General features: G+C 44.4%; 1 protein-coding gene across 6 annotated transcripts in view; it reads right to left on the reverse strand.

Moving 5' to 3' along the window:
* Positions 1 to 14,837, reverse strand: part of Derl1 (derlin 1) — a 125,906-nt gene that overhangs the window by 96,158 nt on the left and 14,911 nt on the right. For 5 of the 6 annotated variants that reach the window (XR_015624232.1, XR_015624233.1, XM_087558014.1 and 2 more), the window contains exons 6-8: positions 14,633 to 14,685; positions 12,784 to 12,894; positions 8,971 to 9,062 (exon numbers count right to left, since the gene is read on the reverse strand). Coding sequence is in view for 4 of the 6 variants with exons in the window: in XM_087558014.1 (XP_087414140.1) it covers positions 8,971 to 9,062; positions 12,784 to 12,894; positions 14,633 to 14,685 (256 nt within the window). In the remaining 2 variants the exon portion in view is untranslated. 6 annotated transcript variants of the gene reach the window in all.

The following is a 14,837-nucleotide window of genomic DNA, read 5'->3' on the forward strand; positions in this document are numbered from 1 at the left end:
TTGTTTTGCTGGGTAAAGGCTTTGAAACCAGAGCTAAATTAAGTAGATCAGAGGAGGCCATGCGTGAAGCAAGGTAGAGAGAAAAGGAGAGCCAGTCATGGCAAATAATACCTTAGGTTATGAAATATACTTCTTCTTCAATAATTCTTTCAAAAAGTCTATGGAGGGAAGGATCTGATAGGGCCGTGACAGACAATACTTCCCCTCAGTGCGGGAGGCCACTCAGCTTCTGATGCTGCATAAACTGCACAATGTCTGCCCTCCCCTAAAGAATTAGAAAACTGAACACTGCCTGCTAACCTCTTGCCAGCCCAAGCACAGGGACACTGTCTCGTTTCCAGGCTGGACTGAAACAAAGCCAGAGGCTTCTCCAGGTGCATGGTGCACATAGCTATTCGGGGCTTGTTGCCTACCCAGTACCCACTCTTCCTTCCAGTAAGACCACTCTGATGAGCTTTCAGACAATGACCTCTCCGCCTACTGTGGGTTGCTGTAATGGGACTGCCAGTCAAATGTCTTTCTCTGAATTTAGAGCCAGAAGAAAAGTGTTTAATCTGGGTCAACAAGACTCAGGAGTGCAATCCTAAACAGCACACAAGAACAGACTCAATCATGAAATGAATGTGGACCGACAGAGAGGTCTAATGCTTGTTCCTGGACACCAGTGTCCTGCCAATGTGAGAATTCTTGGTGGGTCCGTATCCCTCCAATAGATTCTCTGCCAGCTTAACTTAGCCAGGGTTCTCAAGACTAAGTCTACATGAAGTCTCAGAAATCATGAAGTCTCAATCTCCAGGAATGGGTCCAGGCTCCTCCAAGAGAGAACCAGTCCGGCTGGGACAGCAGGGATGCACTGCACCTTCTGAGCTGGGTTTACTACTTCTTTATCAAGACAATACAGCCAACACCAAAGGCTTCCTCCCGCCAGCAGTGACTGTCCTTAATTAACAAGGACACCCACTGTGTCCACACCAGCCCTGGGGAAAAGGCCAGCAAGCACACCGAGGAGAGATCAGCTTCATCTGGGTCAGGTGAAGGTTTCCAATGAGGCCTGTTATTCTGTCAACGTGATCTTATGCCCTGTACCTAAATTCAGTTCTGTACTTCATGAGGTCTGTGTGGTCCCATGACACGGCAGGGATTTCTCTCCCTAGTACACTGACATTTGCACTGGCCCCAGGGGGATTTCTTAGAGGAGAGCAAACTAAATTTACACCTTCAATTAATTCCCACATGTTCTTGCTTGCCCTCAGTCTGGACAGTCTCCTTTTACCCAACCGCCCCAAGAATGAGGTTCATTAACATGCAACTACACCCGGTGGACTAGCTGTTTTGTTCTCTTAAAAGAAACATTTTAAAGTGTGCATTCTTAGCATTAATTCCAAACTCTTTGAGCGCCCCGAATTGGAAGTCTGGGGTTTTTTGTTTGTTTTTCATATGAACAACAAAATCTTCTAATGCTCTTGGGAGACCAGGTCCTTAGAGCTCCCCCAAAGCAGGCCAAAGTCTCTACTCAATTCCAAAAACACATCACAAGGTTAGAGTCGAGTCAGTGGGTACAGTGCTTCCTTAGCATACATAAAACAGCACAGAATAAGGCAGGGTTGGCTCAAGCCTATAACCCAAGCATTTAGGAAGCAGAAGGATCAGAAGTTCAAGGCCATCTTCGCTACCAAATGGGATCAATATTGGCTACAAGAGCTTTTGTCTCAAAACCAACCGCCCAAAAAACAAAACGGAATCCCTCAGACTGCCTGCCTTTTACTTGGTGAGTCTTTGCTGTTCTTGAATAGTCCTGAATATGGAATGGCAGGTACTAACCACGGAAAAGATAAGCAAACGACAGGACTAGCATCACAAGTATAGACCAGGCCACCAGGGAACACATGGGATGGCACTTAATTCTTCCCTGCAGACTCTGTCTCTCCTTGATGAACTACTGCCTGAGCTGGGCCCCACAGGATGGTACAGAATCAGAACTGCTTCTCCTTCACAGGGGCCTGCAGAGCCGCCCCACTCACAGCAAATGCTAGGGTTTTTTTTGTTTTTTTTTTAATTTTTGATGGGTTTGGATTTTATGCTGCCTTTTTCTACAAAAAGATGTGTACAAATGATGGGAGTACGAGGGCTGGTCATGTACTGCACCAACATTGCCCATAAACAAAGTCCACCAGGCCTCTTCCTACTGGTAAAGTACCCTGAGCCAGGATGTCCAATGGAAACCACTTAGCATAAACAATCCTCTTCCTCATTAAGTCCCAGCAATTCTGCCTGCAATTGGTCTCTCTCAATCCAACCCTTGTGACCCAATCCTGTCCCAGTGCCTTGGGTCAGAGCAAGCCTTATAAACTGCACCACAGCACCAACACAGAATTCGGCCAGTTTGTCTTTGCCTGTCTCCCTAACCTCCCCTGCTGACTCTCTGCTGATATGGGTTTCACTTGTTCACCACTGCCTACACACTGCAGTTCAAACTGGCTCACCAAAGGTTGGGGATTAGGTCTCCATCCCCCTTCTCAGCCTTTCCCCAGCTACTGCTTTCTAAATGTCCCGCCATAAAGTCCTCTCAGCTCTAAAAGTTCTGTGGCTTGTGCTGTACTTGTATGTTTGAGTTTATACGTCCATTTGTGCGCCTGGATGCGGAGACCAAAGGTGGACATCAGGTATCTTTCCTTCATTACACTCCACCAATTGTTTTAAGCAAGGGCTTCTCATTGAGCCTGAAGCACATCAATTAGGCTAGGTTGGCAGGTCGATGAGCTTCAAGGATGCCCCACGCCCAACACCAGGATTACAGACACAGGTTGCTGCACCCAGCGGTCTAACTTCTGCTACCCAGAACAAAAGGCTTCTCTCCGACTTGGCCTGTGATTGCCTAGCCAGTCTTTATCGCAGAGATGTTCTTTTCTAGCATTCATATTCTGGAAGCTTGATGAATTGTAACTGTGTGTGTGTTCCTAACAATTATCAGATCACCTACAGTGGGGCAAGCGGACTGACCCCGGAGAAAGCACTCATCCTGAAGGCAGACTGTGTCCTGCTGACATCCGCTTTGGTTTCAATCATAAACAACACAGTGTAAGGTTCTCGTCTTTGGCACTTAGCTTCATAACTTGATCTTTGAGTCTTTCCTTATGTGGAAAAAATTCTTCAAAATCTGGGTTACAGAATGAAAGACACAGGAAAACGCCATATGAAACCCTACTACTTGTTAGCCAAGTAAATTAAATATGAGTTGGAAGTATTGGTAAGCCTGCACGGCTCAATCATGCTAAAACTAACAGCCACGAGTTATCAAAGCAAAACCCTAGTGCCAAGTATGGGATATCTCGCTAGATATAATGTTCTTGGACACTGTGTAAAGACTGTCCTTGTATTTATTCAAATGCTGACTTCTCTGCCCCCATATCTTGTTGCAATCCAGACATGGCATTGTAATGCTTATTCTAAGAATCTCCTGTCTCAAGTTTGTATAAGCATTTCTCCCCATTTATTCTCGGACTTGTCCACAAAAGCTCATCAGCCAATGGTTGGGCAGAAGAGGAAACAGGGCTGGGCTTCCACCAGCCAGAGATGGGGAGAGAGGAGGAAGAGGGAATTCACTATGAGAAAGAGGTCCAAAGAGACATCATGGAAAAACACCTGAAGCCCAGAGAGCCAGCCTAGTACTAAAATGTAAATATCAGAGATTCTGGCTGGGAGGTAGCCAGATTAGTTTAGAGGATTAGAATAGATTAATGACCAGGTATTGTGCAGTAAAGCTTGATTAAATAAATCTAAGAAACTTAGTCTCATTCATTTTGGAACTATCCAGGGTTAGAGAAAAACTTCCACTTTTAAAAATACATTTACGGGGTTGGGGATTTAGCTCAGTGGTAGAGCGCTTGCCTAGCAACCGCAAGGCCCTGGGTTTGGTCCCCAGCTCCGGAAAAAAAAAATACATTTACATTTAGTGCCCCATGTGGGGTGCCAACTCTTGGAGTATTTTCTGGGGAGGATTAGCTCACCCCCTTTTACTCCTTAAGTTCTCCCCCCACCCCCAGAACTGAGGACCACTGAGCTAAACCCCCAACCCCAACTCCTGGGGTTTCTATCTCACTTGTTTGTACGTTCCTGAGTAAACAACACAGAAACAATGAAATTTATTAAAAAGAAGTTGGCACTGAGCTGGGCAGGTTCTGGGCTATACCTGTTAAAACCCAGGCAAATGTCAGTCACTTGCCAATCTGATGTCTCCCAGGGTGCTTTTGCATCAGACTGTCCTCAGGGTGCTCTTCTCACAGCCACATGTTCCTGGTCCAGTGGCCTCCTGCTCTCTCCAGTCCCCTCCACTCTCCGCCAGATCCCTCACTCGATTCTAGGTCCGTATTTCTCTCTCTCCTGCCCAATCATAGATTCTACCCTTTTATTAACCACTAGCTTTAAATTGGGGAGTAAAGTTTACACAACAAAGACCAGTGTACATGAATGGACTCTGGATAGCAAGATGATCTTGGTGTTCAGAATTTAGTATCTGTATACATAGCAACAGACTAACCCCCCAACATACCTCTTTATGCGTTGTTGGTCAGGGAGGCTCCAGAAGTTTTCAGTACTATATAGGTTCTTGCCATTCCTCCTGGCTGCCCTGGAGAACTAGTTGATAAGACCCTATGGCTGAAGACAATACATACATTGGATATAAGAAATGAAAATGGATCTGAGCTGCAGGTTTCCTCCTTAATAGCTGGCTAGCTTTCTGAGTATCCGAAGATACAATGTAAGCTGATGAGAAAGTGGCTTTCCCCAGCCAAACACCTATGAACTTCAATACCAGCCTGCTAAGTAAGATGTGTCCACTAGTGCAATTATGGTACAACTGTTATGGGAACAACCAAGCACTCTTGTTGGTTTTGAGTCCCATCCCACAAGAAGGATCCATGCTTGGCTATAAAACAGTTTAAAAGTCATGGCTGAAGTTTTACATCCTAGTAAAAACATCAAGCTGCTTTCTAAAAACTTTATAATAAAAGGTAGTACATAAAGAGTTGCGGGGCTGGGGATTTAGCTCAGTGGGGCTGGGGATTTAGCTCAGTGGTAGAGCGCTTACCTAGGAAGCGCAAGGCCCTGGGTTCGGTCCCCAGCTCCGAAAAAAAAGAACTAAAAAAAAAAAAAAAAAAAAAAAAAAAAGAGTTGCTCAAGAACTAAGTTACAGTCAAGGACATCCACATCACTCCCTCTAAAGTTCCAGGGACAACGAGGAAGAAAGAGGAAGAATGTTAAGAACTGCAAGATGATTGTGTGGGTATGACAGAGCCATTGCAATCATAACCTCACAGCAGCAGCAGCTGCCAGCAATAGGCCTACACTAGACGGGGCGTGTCAAGAGTCAATCACCGACCAAGAAGGGACCCACACTGTCCTACTCTCCCTGCTCAACTTTGAGCCACTGATACATTCAGGGGGAATCCAGACATTGTATTCAACTGGATTCCCTGAGCGAGTTCACCATGCTCCTGTGATTAGCAGTAAACCTTTAAACAAGTAGCTCTGGTTACATGCTGGGTCACAAAGCCAAGCACCATCAATGTGTGAAAGAGACTTGTAGGGGGCTGGTAATAGATGGAGAGGGAGACGAGAGGAAGAAGGTGACAGTAATTAGAATGTAATATATAGACACATATATGTGAAATTATCAAAATAACACATTTAATAAAAGAAAAAGAAGTTGGTTTAAACATTGGTTCCCAAAGCCAACTAAATCACCAGAAACTTTAAAAACACGTAGAAAGGGCACGACAAGACAATTACTTCCCTCTGATCCCAAATGATTCTCATCATGAAGCAGAAAGGAAACTACAGAGTCTTAAAATATTCAAAATGGAATACAACTGAATCCAGACATTAATATGTCAGGACATATAGGAGCAAACAAAACAACCGATTTGGGCAAGTATCCTGTTGACACCCCAATCCCAATCCAGAGCCACTCTGGAAAGCAAATAAATCCAGCAAATAAAGCAAGCATGCTTGCCTAAGCCAGGCCTCTAAGACACTACCTGCAAGAAGTCCAAAAAGACCTGTGCCTTTCCCCAAGGGCGAGCAAGTTTCATTATCCAGTACTGTTACTACTGAAAACGTAAAACGGCAAGGGACCTCACATACAGTTGGCAGTAAAGACACTGGCAGCCGAGACACTGCCCATTATTAGCTATTCAAACGGTAGCCCACCTACCAGGAGACTGCAATGTCCTGTCTTTTTCTTATCATCCCATTATTTCTCTACTAAGAAAAAGGTGTACAGCTCTGCTTCCTGGTGTTGACCTATCTTGGAACAAATGCATCACAAGGCCAGGAAGCCATATTCAAACCGCTCGCCTTTAACAAAAACTTGGCATGTGTGTTCTTGTCTGGTGTTCTTACCTAAGGGAATGGTTTATCTAACTCCAGAGTTCCAAAACTCACACTCATGGGTAAAAGCTACAGAAATGCTATAAAGCATAGCACTGTCGGCTCTGACTCCTAATTTAAAACCTGTAAACACCCTGCTTCATTAATAAAGACCAAGCCAAGCCAATTGTGGTGAAATATGCCTAATTCTGGAACCGGAAAGGCTGAGGCAAGAAGATTCTAAGTTTGCAGATAGTCTAGGCTATTTACCAAAACCCAACACGCGCACGCTCAGTTGTTCTCTCTCTGACACACAGGCACTCACATACCATCTCTTCCCCCACACACATGCTCTCCCCACCCCCACACCCCCTCAAGCACGTGCATGCGCACACAAAGGAAAACTCAGTACCAATTTCTTCCAGGAATTCAGACATTCTCTAATACACGAATACCAATCACATACAAAAATGCTTGCTGTCCTGCTAGTCAAAAACTACTGGCGATCACATAAAACCAATCCAGTGAAGAAAATAACAAATTACATCGTGAACACACCATAGCAGAGGTATGGAAACTTAACACAGACAGCCTTCAAGTTGCACATTTTAATTTACAATGTTTACCAGTAAAAAGGATTAGTTACAAAAAGGAAAGCTGTCTGTACAAAATAAGGGTTTTTTTTTTTCACATTCATAAAGAGAACCCACTGTGAATTCTTACCTTGTGAAGTCAATACTCAAACAGCTCACTTTGGTAAAACTATCTTGGAAGGACTAGTAATCCAGGCAAGATAATAAAATTATCAGCTTCCCAATCATGTCCAGGAGAAAGAATTTTCTGAACATTTTCCCTGTACAGAAAAGCTCTCTGTACTTGCAGATCCTTAGAAAAGCCAGTGCTCTCAGGAGACAGCCTGGTACCAGGACGAAGCATAATCTCCTGCTCACTCAAATGGCAATCCTTCCTGAATCTGACAGACACACATTTATCATAGCCTCAGGTCAGCAGGAGAACCAGATGGTTCAGGATCAGCCTCTCTCCACTCAATAGTTTATCATATAAATTAAATATGGAGAGGTACACATGAGAAAGGGGGAGCTCTTTTTCAAACTCCCACTTCCTAATATAATACACATCACAGTTTTAATGAGCAGAGAAGGGTAAGTCACCCTGTTTGGGCACATTTCCTCAAGGGAAAAACCAAAGTATCAAAAGCCTTCAGAGCATACTGGCCCGTCCCACTGCAGCCAGCAGCCTGATTCCAGAATGAAAGCATAAAGTAACTGTAAAGCCCTGGAGCCTTCAGAAAACTTTATTTAGTGATAAGCTGAGCTCTGCTGGCAAAAGCCCACCTATAAAAAGGGAGCAGGTCTGATTCACAAAGTGTATACATGCATGACCCAAGGTAATGAAGACCTTCAAATGCAAATGATCCTAAAGCTATTGGAACCTCTAATTACGAGTGACCCCTTCAGATGTGCCTCCATTAGCCTTAAAAACTGACCAACACACATCTGAAGAGGCACTTCCCTTAGCATTAACATAAACACTTGACCAGAAAAGGCATGGTCCAAAAAACAGTTAACTAAAAATTTAGAGTCTAAACCTCTCTTCTCCACCGACTGAATGAACACACCCGCAATGAGGACCAAACAGAATCAGTGCCTCCAGGGACGTGTGTCTGTCTGGCCATGTGATCAGGAACCTCCTAACATAGCACAGCACAGCACAGCTGCTCTGGGCACACAAAGCCAGTTCACCCCATGAAGAAACACAAGGGATTGTGATTAAACCCATCCCCTGTGTCAGGAGCAACTCCACTATGGTTTTGATCACTCAGCTCAGAGGGATAGGAGTGCCTAGCAACAAGTCCTAATCCTCGTTACTCCCAGTCCGGGCCCTCACTGACTCAGAGGTGCCTTTGTGTATAAATATGTGAGAGGCAGCAAATGGCAGCACTGCTGACAGGCTAATGCAGGCCCCACAGCGGAGAAAGTTCTTCCTCTGCTGCTCCAATCTTCTCCCTACAGTTACAGTCCTGCCAGTGATGGCCAAGGACCATGTGTGAGCCAGCTCTTTGTGACCAAGCTTTGGCAAGTCAGTAAGTTTGTCAAAGGCAAAATCCTTCTGTGGACAATGCTAGCTGCAGCTCTGGGGACGTGTGAGAGAGGAGAGGGTCCTCTGACGGGATTGGGGACGTGTGAGAGAGGAGAGGGTCCTCTGAGAGGATTTGACTCATCAGCCCCTCTTGCCCAGTTCATTAATCAGAAGGAAGGGGAGAGGAGAAGACAGCAGAACATGAGTCAGTTCTGAAATCTGCACAGCTGACATTTGCTCTTCACAGCAGAAAGGACTTGAATGAGAATCATGAAACTTGAGGAACACTTGTATTTTCCTTCGGGATTTAAAAATGTGTCTTGTACCAAAAGACTACATTCAGTGTGGGTCAGGTCCAAGAGCGGCAGCAAGAGCTCGGCCATTAAGCGTGCCCAGCACTGGGAGGAGACTGTCATCTGCTTAGCATGGCTGGTGAGCAGGCCAGGGCTGCTCCTCACTGGTCTCCAAGTCGGAAGCCCTGGCCCCAGTTGTGTCTCCCACCTCCGCCATTCTGATCAGCAGCTCGCCTCATGCTTGCAGGGGGCACACCGAAGCCTGACACCCCTCCTCTCCTGCTGGGTAGCCAGCGGTACCTGGAGCAGAGAGAAGAAAAGAGACAATGAGAACAGTCACTTGGATGCCATCTCCAGTCATTTGGAACATCTCCCTCTCCTGGATGTTCCAGAACATTTGTCACATTGAAAGAGGCCAGGGACACTGTCTTCTTAGTTTTCTTTTCAGCACTTACTGCAATGCCCTGACTGCAGATGGCACTTGCTTTTCATGATTTTTAACTTTACCAAGCTTTCAGTTAAATTCACACTAAATTCATGCTCTTCACATTTCCCACTGGTTATAAAAGTAATTTATGCACAGCAATATGGAAACAAACAGGTTACACGCACAGCCCAATGAGCAGAAATCATCAATGGCTTCTTGGTGTGTCAGAATATGGGACACACTGAATCAAAGAGTTCAAAATGACTCACTTTCAGAGGACAAACCCACAAGCAGCAGGTCTGAGCCCGCAGAGCATCTCCTTGGCTCTGGACTGAGACATGCAGGCCACAAGGCTTTCTGTCTGGAAGCTATGAGTGTGTGTCTAGTTTACTCATCACCTGCCTTCCAACTGCATCCTTCCCATCCCAGATAGATCAACACCAGAGCCAAAAAAGGTCCAATGATGCCTCACCTTACAAATTAATAAACCAGGCATCGCAGGACAGCTAACAAAACTTCAACCCATGTCTGTGTTCTCAGTACACAGTTCCCAACACTTCTCTTCACTGTCTGCATTACTAGTAAATTGACAATGTGTTTCTAGGGTTCTAAAGTTTACATTTCTGCTTGAAGTCAGAGAGTACAAACTTGATAGCCTGGTTTTAAGTCCTCTGTACCCAGAATAAGTCATGACAAATGACTTTTCACACCCATAGCCAATAACACAACCTAAAACTAAAGCAGCTTACTGTCCAAGGAGCACCTGTGCTACAGCATGTTTGAAAACTCATCGGATTGTCACAGCAACCCTGTGAGGATACTACACTTACACACACACACACACACACACACACACACACACACACACACACACACACACCCTCTACCCCTTTCTTTTCCTTTATGGATGCTCTGAGGGTAGAATCTAAAACCTCGGGAGTTCTTGGCAAGTACTCCACCACTGAGCTCACTGAGCCATGGGCCCAGAGCCCATTTTTGTAAATTTTTCTTGCAACAAGATCCCACTGAGTTGCCCAGGCTAGTCCTGAACTGCAGAACCTCTGGCCTTTCCCTTTCAAATATCTAAGATTAGAGACATATGCCTCAGTTCCCAACAATCAAGCTTATTAAATCGACAAGAAAATGGAAGCAAAGCTGAGTGAAGTTCTTCAGGAATAACCATCAGTACTGATGCCCAGACACCCTGGCTCTAAGCTGGTACCTACTTATCCTCCATACCATGCTACGACACTTAGAACCACTGATAGAACAACAGCTAGTAGTGTGTATCAGTTTGTAACATTAAGACCTTCATCCTCCTTCCCCAAAGAAGAAAAGAGCCCCTTTAGACAGTAAATTTACTGTTGGAAAGAACCGTATAAAAGAAGATAAGAGCTGCTTTTCAAATGGAATGCAGAATATGAATCTTCTTAGAAATCTGTAAGTCAACCCCTCTCCCTCAGATAAATACACAGCCAAACATGGTGACCCACACCTATAAGGCACTTGGGAACCTGAGGCAGGATGACAAATCCCCCAAAACTGTCTCTAAAAAACTAAAATATAAAAATAAAACACAGTTTTATCATTAAATCAAAGTGTCATTTCCAGGCACCAAACTGTCAACATCTATGACATCTTGTACAGTAATACTCTTCTGATGTCCATAATAAAACACAGCACTTAAAAAGGCACTGGCTGCCTCCTCCACTGCATACTCAAAACAATATAGAAGCAGCTTCATAGCTTAGGCTCAGAGTGAAATTAAATGCCAGTAATTAGAATAAAAAGACACCCAATTATACATAATCAACAAAAATTTATGGTAATTCCAAAGCAGTTACTGCTTTTGCAAGGAGCTACATTTTACCATCTGATCTTTATGCAAAATTTAACAGAAGGGCATCCACCAACAGAGAAAGCTCTAGTGGAAGGCGGGCTCCAGGGTGCTGCCGTAATTTTACCATTGGAATTTTCTACACTTTTGTCCACAATTCGAAAATATCTGTAAGCTGTTAAGTCAGAAAATAGCCATTTAAGGTAAAGTAACTGTTGGCGACTCCCCAGAACACAGGCTTTCATAGCCAATGCATCTGCCACCCTACTTGATAAACCTAGACCAAAGACCCAGACCTGCTGCCAGTATGCCGCTCGCTAACTACGAAGCAGACTGGTCATTTGTTTTTCAGCCTAAAAGCAACCTGAGGCACAAAGGAGAAACAAAAATTTTTTTTATTCTCTTTTTAAAACAAACAAACAAGCCACTGGATTTTTCTGATTATAGTTCGCAATCAAATTTTTATTCTCTTTTTAAAACAAACAAACAAGCCACTGGATTTTTCTGATTATAGTTCGCAATCAAATATCTTCTACCAACATACCCTAACCTGCACAGAGTTGCGGTGGAGGAGGACTACTAAAGTGCTTCTGCCCTCACCTATTCCTTGAAAACAAAAGAGAACTGTAAACATTAAAGTAACATCTTGATACAAAGGGAACCCGTCTTTTAAGTTCTTAGATGCAAGTGATTATATCATATCCCTCATGAGTTTAGGTGTGACTGTTGTCAGGCAGACTGGGATACCCATATGGTGATTTGACTGGTCGCGATTTCAAGCCTTTTGCTCCACTCACAGAATGGCCATGATACTTATACACTCCAGTGTGTGCGCATCTCTGCTCAGCCACCAGTCCTCCCCAAGACATCAGGCACAGGCTTTTATTAACCCAGAACCCAGTACTATGCCATTAACCTACAACCCACCATTATGCTTCCAACAATGAGCCTTACTTTAACCAGTCCTGTGAGGCAGGGACAGCCCTTCAGTTCAGACTTATGAACCAAAGGTTGGAGGTTTTAATCAGTAAATTCACCAGTATCCAAAGCAGTGCACAAGGGAATGGCATCCCCACAAGTTACTGCCCTTGGCCTCTTCTACTTAATTAACTCTAAAAAAGAAAACAACCAAGCACCTACTTCCAAGGAGTTGGGGCTACTACACAAATCTCAAGTCTCTCATTTTAACTTTAAACAATCTACAAAAGTTCTAGTCTAGAACATTTACTCTATGAGTCTAAAGCAGGCAGGGTGGGGGCATACTGATGGTTCTAGCACTTGGCAGACTGAGGCAGAAGGACGGAGAGTTTGAGGTCAGCCTGAGCTAGACAGCAGGGACCCTGTCCCAAAAACAGAAACAAAGAAAAACATTTTAAAAACTTCAAATTATGAGCTAACTTACTGTGTCAACATATGGGTGAAACCAATGTTTCATGAAAAAAATGCAGTGTTATCCTTTATGAAAACTGTCCCCCAGTCTGCTGGCACTCTAGCAGCATCAGATAACTCAAGCCTGCTCAGCACAGGTGATCTTTGTGACGGCTTAACCAGTCAGTGATGCTTAGCCAGGTGTCATGAAAGGGACTAAGCTGTGGCACCCATCCCTGGCTTCCTGTGACCACAGTAAGAACTTGATTGGCTCACATTTCTCCCTTAGAGAGGGCAGTGAAGTATCTCCTCTGGAAAGTGTCTCCTATCAGGATACTTGAAAACATAGGACAGCATAATGCTCAATAAGAGAAGAGAAAAAAACTTACAAAAACTGAGGTGTGGACAGAAAATTCCTTCCTCCCAAATCCATTGGGTATCTGAACATCAGGAAGAAATAAAGATGTCCGACAAGGTTTCCAATGAGCTCATTGATGACCCTGCAAAGAGAGTCAAGTCAGTGCAAAGACATCCAGGCAACAAAGTGAGCTGCAGCAAGCTGTAACTGAGAGCATGGGAAAGAGCCGCTTTCACTGGAGTCCATTACAGTCCCGGGGAGTCAGCGACAGCTCTACAATGGGTCCTTTTACAGAGCGAGTGAGTGACAAAGGTATGCTGACGGAGAGAGAAATCAGGCCTGAAGAACTAATGAGGCCCACAGCTCGTCCTGGCCAAAAGCACCTCTGACATTTCTTCCAAGCCCCCAATCCATCCTCAAAACGCTAGTTTTGTCTCAGGAGGTGGGTTTGTGCAAAGCAAGTTAGTGTCTGAGTTTTGCCTTCACACACGATGTTTGTAAAACAGATAAATAAGCAGACTACCAAGGGAAGACCATGAGAGGGAGAGACAGACAACACCACTGCTCCTTCACTTCTGAACTGTGACTTGCATCCCTGTCAGTGAGATGAGGCACACAGAGATCACTTAGGACAGCTGAGCTCTGCCCTACATCCTAAAGCAAGTACAGATGTCTTCAGGTTTCCCAAGGCTCACACAGTCGCCTGCAGCATCCACGGCTGCTCTTTACATATCCTTCTTCCACCTTTACCCTGAGCACATGAACACCTTCGACTCCCCACACTCTGCCCTGTGGGTGGGGAGCGGAGAGGGGGCTGACCAACGTCAAAAAGTGCTAATCTCTACACTGTCCCCCTCTTCAGTCCACTCACTCCTCTCTGGAAATACACAGGAGTAGTAAGGACCACAGGTCACATACATCAGCTGTATGAAGGACTAGTACTTCTGAAATCTAACTTTTGAAAATAATAGGTAAGTAAAAAATGAAGAGCTCTTAGAATCTCTAGCTTGTGTTTTGTTTTGGCTTGGTTTATTTGTGATAGAGTCTAGCAATGTAGCCCTGGCTGACCCACCTGCCCTGCTTCCCAAGCGCTGCATGCAATTAAAGGTGTGTGCCACCGTATCAGAGGAAAGTTCTTCTCATTCAGACTTTAAAAAAGTATTTGTAATTTGTACATGCCTGTGTGTGTGCACAACACGGGCACAAGTCCCAAGGAGGCTGGAGATATCAGATACCCCTGGAGCTAAAGTCTTGTGTGGTTGTGTGCTGCCCAACGTGGGTACCTTCTGCAGCTGCTCTTAACCGTGCTATCTCTCCAGACAGATCCTTCTAGGTGGTCTCTCTTTAAACTCAAGACTAGAAACATGAAAGTTTTCCTACATCTCAATACCAACTCCAGACCAAGGGAGGAAAATTCTGATCCTGCCTAACGTAAGTTCTACACTATCAAACCATGTACAGAAGTATTTCTCATCTGAGAATCTCCATTTCTGTGGCAGTAAGCCATTTCCAAGGCATTCTGGGAGTGCCTTAAAAACAAGCAGTAATCTTATGGATAAGTTCCTAAGGTGAACCAAGGCGAATGAGCTCTGTATTTGCTCAGTACGGATACTGAATCCAGACAGGCATATATGTATTCAAACACATAGGTCTAGAAACACAATGTATATAATGACCAGCTAACAAAATGAGAGCCATCCAATGTCAAAGGTGCTTATGTCCTGCAGTGCAACCAATTATATCCAAACATCTTTCTCTATAAGGTTCTAACATAGTAACACTCAGTCTTTAAAGTCTTTAAAGGTATAAGAAAGGAAAATAAAGATGAATAAAGTTTCCCCAGGATTAGCCTCCAGAGGAATAAATCTAGCGTTACTTACGAGCCTCCAATGATATAGTTGAATCCGAGGATAACCCAAGGTAAGTAACAGGCCTAGGAAAGAGGACACAGATGTGAAGAGCCGCCCGCGTCTGAAGACACATGGCATCAGGGGTACTGAAAATGGGGAAGGAAATAGTGACCAGGGCTTTATAGAAACCACTACGTCACTACAAAATTTCTGAAATCTAGTGCCAACCCTACTG

This window comes from Rattus norvegicus, chromosome 7, assembly GCF_021556685.1.
Source record: "Rattus norvegicus strain SHRSP/BbbUtx chromosome 7, alternate assembly SHRSP_T2T, whole genome shotgun sequence".
Lineage (NCBI taxonomy): Eukaryota > Metazoa > Chordata > Mammalia > Rodentia > Muridae > Rattus > Rattus norvegicus.